General features: G+C 44.8%; 1 protein-coding gene across 1 annotated transcript in view; it reads left to right on the top strand.

Annotated features, from left to right (window-relative positions):
* The first annotated feature begins 1,238 nt into the window (after window positions 1-1,238).
* The window catches only part of hs3st3l (heparan sulfate (glucosamine) 3-O-sulfotransferase 3-like), a 10,349-nt gene continuing 7,359 nt past the window's right edge, over window positions 1,239-4,228 (top strand). Inside the window, exon 1 of the mRNA XM_020460320.2 lies at window positions 1,239-2,124. Within this exon, the coding sequence (XP_020315909.1) occupies window positions 1,667-2,124 (458 nt within the window). The 5' untranslated portion in view covers window positions 1,239-1,666. The remainder of the gene's footprint in view (window positions 2,125-4,228) is intronic.

The raw sequence follows: 4,228 nt of genomic DNA, 5'->3' as shown, positions 1-4,228 counted from the left end.
ATACACTTTTACAGTTCAAGACACGTCTGACCTCTGACCTAATGACTTGGGTCACATCTGCTGTGAGCTGATGACTGGGATAAACCATGTGGAACGTAAAGTGTGTGTGTGTGTGTGTGTGTCAACCTTAACGACTCTCCAATGAGCTCTTAACCATACCTTCAGTCCAGTTGCCTTTATTCTACTACCATAAAACACAACGCCCCTTAGCTCCTCCCTAACCCACTGTAATATCGACACTGTTACAAAGAGCTGCTTCAACAGGATATCAAATAAATCACTTGGCTTCATACTAACGTCCACTGTTATTTCACAATACATTTTTGGGATTATATCTTTGTCTTGTGATTTATGTTGTTTTATTACAATAGCCCCAAGCTCGTGGGACTGAAATAACGTGTCGTTAAACGTGATATGAGAGAGTATTTATGTTCATTTACACCCGTCTCCTCCTGTATCCTATGCTTGTCGATTGATTTTTTTCATTGAACCTTTATTCTTTAAGGTTACTCTCATGAGACTTGGGAGTGTCATGCCTGGACATCAGATAGACAGACCAAAAGAGTATCAGGATCGGGAGGCTTTGGCCGTCCAGTCCCAGTTACTGGACCAATACCAACCAGTAAACCAATTATGTGCTCAGCCACCTCCTGATTTACAGGGACTAACCACCATCAGGGTGTGATCAACTCTGTCAGACATAATGGTTGACCAGCTAACCCTGTTGGAAATTTGCCCTATACGCAATTGGCTAATGCGGTTTTGTGTGTTTTGTGAATACAACATTTAGTTTTCTGCAAATTGAAATAGTAAATTGGCTCTCCAAAGTGACAATGTACTTTATAGGCTAGTATGAAAATATGTTGCACAACTGGCTGTGAAGAAACTGTAGAATAGCCCTACATAAAACACTAAATGCCAACAGATACAATCACTGGAGAAATGTTGATGTACTACATCAAGAAGGGGTCATGCTCTGTCGTATATGCACACCATAACTGCTCTCTCTTCTCTTCTGCGTGCATGCGCATCAAATTCATCTCCGTTTTCCCAATAAAATCCGTTGGGATTAGACCCGCCTTCGGCCATGACCCTCCAATCAAAGACAATTTAATTCGGAGCGCAGCGCACACTTTCCTGAACAAATGAATGATAAGAAAGAATTGGGGGGGGGGGGGGGGGGAGAGAGAGAGAGAGCGAGACCCCATGACACGCAGTCCCTGGAGACCCATGGAGTGAGACAGCGGGTAATCCCAGGGTAAAGGACCACTCCAGCCCTGCGCGGCTGATATTAACAGCTGTAGCCTAAATTCTCCATGCCGGTGGGGTCGAATGAGTGGGTGGATGTCTGGACAGAACACAGGAATTGATCTCTTGATTGGGTGGCTAAACTGCGTTTGGGACTCCGGAGAAACGGGGTCACGTTGAGAATAGCAGCCAACTCAATGGATTTCATACGCGCAGAATGAACCGCCAAAAGGGAAAGATGGGACACGGGCACGCCGGCGACTTTATTGGGGTTTTGTGGAATCGACGCAGCGGCACTATGGAGAATTTATTCTATCTGAGCGGCTCAGAAAGCCTTCGTGTCTTCACAGAGATTAAGTTATGTGAGCTGAGTTTACAGTAGAATGGCCCTCCTCGGATGGGACTCTGAGGGAAGGCGATGGCAACTTTTCACCACAGCAACCCAACGGATAGAGACATCAGGAGAGTCCTCCAAAAACTTATAATCATTCTATCTTTGGGAATCATCTGTGTCTCGCTCTTCTACTTCTTCACGGGATGCTGCGAGTCGGACCTAACGGAAAACTCAGTATCGGACAGACCCGCCAGCGATGACAGAAACCTGACGTTCTATAACTACGTTGTAACGGTACAGGATGAAGATGGATACCCAGGGACCGGGGAGGGGAGCACACTGACGCCCGGTTTGGAGACTGATAACACGGGTAAAGATTGGAAGGCGACCCGGCGGTTACCCCAAGCCCTTATTATAGGAGTGAAGAAGGGTGGCACGAGGGCTTTGCTGGAGTTTCTCAGGCTGCACCCGGACGTCCGCGCGCTGGGCTCTGAGCCGCACTTCTTTGACCGGCATTACGCACGAGGCTTGCACTGGTACAGGTACATATCATGCGTGCACGTGTACATTTCTCCAAAGGGCATTGCTATCCAATGAATGTTGTTTGTTTGAGAAATGCTTTTGACTCAGTGCACTTGCGCCTGTATCAGAAAGCATTGTTCCATTTGATCCGATGAATGGTGGACTTGGTTGGTAATGAATTTTACAGAACAATTTGAATGTGCATCCACTGTGTCGCAGCCTAAAACATAAAAATAGATCTAGGAATAATGCTTGTTTGTTTTTGGAATACCCAAACATACCCATGGCCAGCATATAGTGGATTAGGTGACAGGCAGAGAGAGAGAGACTGCCATCTGGCTATGCCAATCTGTGTGTGTGTGTGTCTGTTTGTGTGTACATGTTTGTTTGTTTATGTGCAGGGGGGTCTGGATGAGTTCTCACAGTGCAATCATCCCTGCAGCTGAGGCCAGATGTTACCTTAGTCAGCTGGGTCTGGTCTCATCCTAGAGGTCCACAGACCCCCCCCCCCCCCCCCCCCACTCACACACACTCTCTCTCTCTCTCTCTTTCTCTCTCTCTCTTATTGACACACACACGCACACACACAAATTATGCCAGGGTGTGCCATGTCTCCACTGTGTGTGTGTTTGTGTGTGTATGTCTCAATGATGTCCCAGAGTGACAAGATTGCCCTCTCCCCAGGACCAGATGGGGCTTCTTGACTGTCATGCCACTTGATATCAGTGTCAGGCCTGTCAGCTTGATCCTGACCCCAGGTCAGTTTACCCTCACAGATAATGATGCGCTCCCAGTCACACCACTTCATTACACAGTGGGGTATATCATCGGGGTACAAGTCAAGTTAGGAAGAGCTCAGTGTATGGTATATGTAGACCAGCTGCGCCCACTGTAGGATGTGGTGCTTGAAAATAAAACTGTCCGTGAAGAGACGTTGCAAGTACAGTAGATAAGAGCATGGTTAGGTGCACAAACAGTTTATATATTTTTTACTTTCAAACATGCATTTAGATTAAAAAAGAAATACATGTTTCCTTTTTGTCTGTACACTCTGCTCTCATCTGCTTCATAAGGACACTTCAGATCTCTATCTCTGACAGGAACCACTCTCAACCAGGCAGGCAGACTGGAGATAGATCATATCTGAAAGAGGACAGGACAGGGCTGGACTGAGATGGAGCAGAGGTTTTATCCTGACACTGTTTCTCAAATCGATGGCTTCACTTCTCTCCCAAGACCTTGGCTTGCCGTGAGCGCTAAAGCTATTAGTCCCGATCAGTTTGTGTGTGTGTATGTGTGTGTGTGTGTGTGTGTATGTGTGTATGTGTGTGTGTGTGTGCAGCCTGGTCTCAGAGGATTTTGTATGATTCTGTACGTAAATATGAGACACTGCATTTAGTATGATATGTTATATTTGGTATGGTTACATAAGACAGATGGCTACTTAGGGGTGGGTGAGTTGGTGTATAACGCGAATGTCTAGCAACCCAAAGGTTGCGAGTTCGACTCTCATCATGGATAACTTTAGAGTTTTAGCTAATTAGCAACTTTTCAACTACTTAGCATGTTAGCTAACCCCAACCTTAACCTTTTTAGATAACCCTTCACCTAACATTAACCTTAAACCTTTTAGTTTATCCTTCACCTAACCGTAAACCCTTTAACCTAACTCCTAAGCCTAACCCTAACCTTAACCCCCTAGCCTGTTAGCGAGCTAGCAAATGTTAGCCACCTAGCAAACATTAGCCACCTAGCTAGACTTCGTAAAATATCACACAGTGTCTTGGAAAAGTATTCTTTCCCCTTGCCGTTTTTCCTATTTTGTTGCATTACAATCTGTAATTTAAATTGATTTTTATTTGGATTTCATGTAATGGACATAAACGAAATAGTCCAAATTGGTGGAGTGAAAAAATAAATAAAAACGTGTTTAAAAAAATAAAAAACAGAAAAGTGGTACATGCATATGTATTCACCCCCTTTGCTACGAAGCCCCTAAATAAGATCTGGTGCAATTAATTACCCTCAGAAGTCACATAATTCATTAAATAAAGTCCACCTGTGTGCAATCTAAGTGTCACAAGATCTCAGTATATATACATACACCTGTTCTGAAAGGCCCCA

This window comes from Oncorhynchus kisutch, linkage group LG25 (genome assembly GCF_002021735.2).
Source record: "Oncorhynchus kisutch isolate 150728-3 linkage group LG25, Okis_V2, whole genome shotgun sequence".
Taxonomy (NCBI): Eukaryota; Metazoa; Chordata; class Actinopteri; order Salmoniformes; family Salmonidae; genus Oncorhynchus; species Oncorhynchus kisutch.
This window is presented reverse-complemented; position numbering and strand designations above follow the sequence as displayed.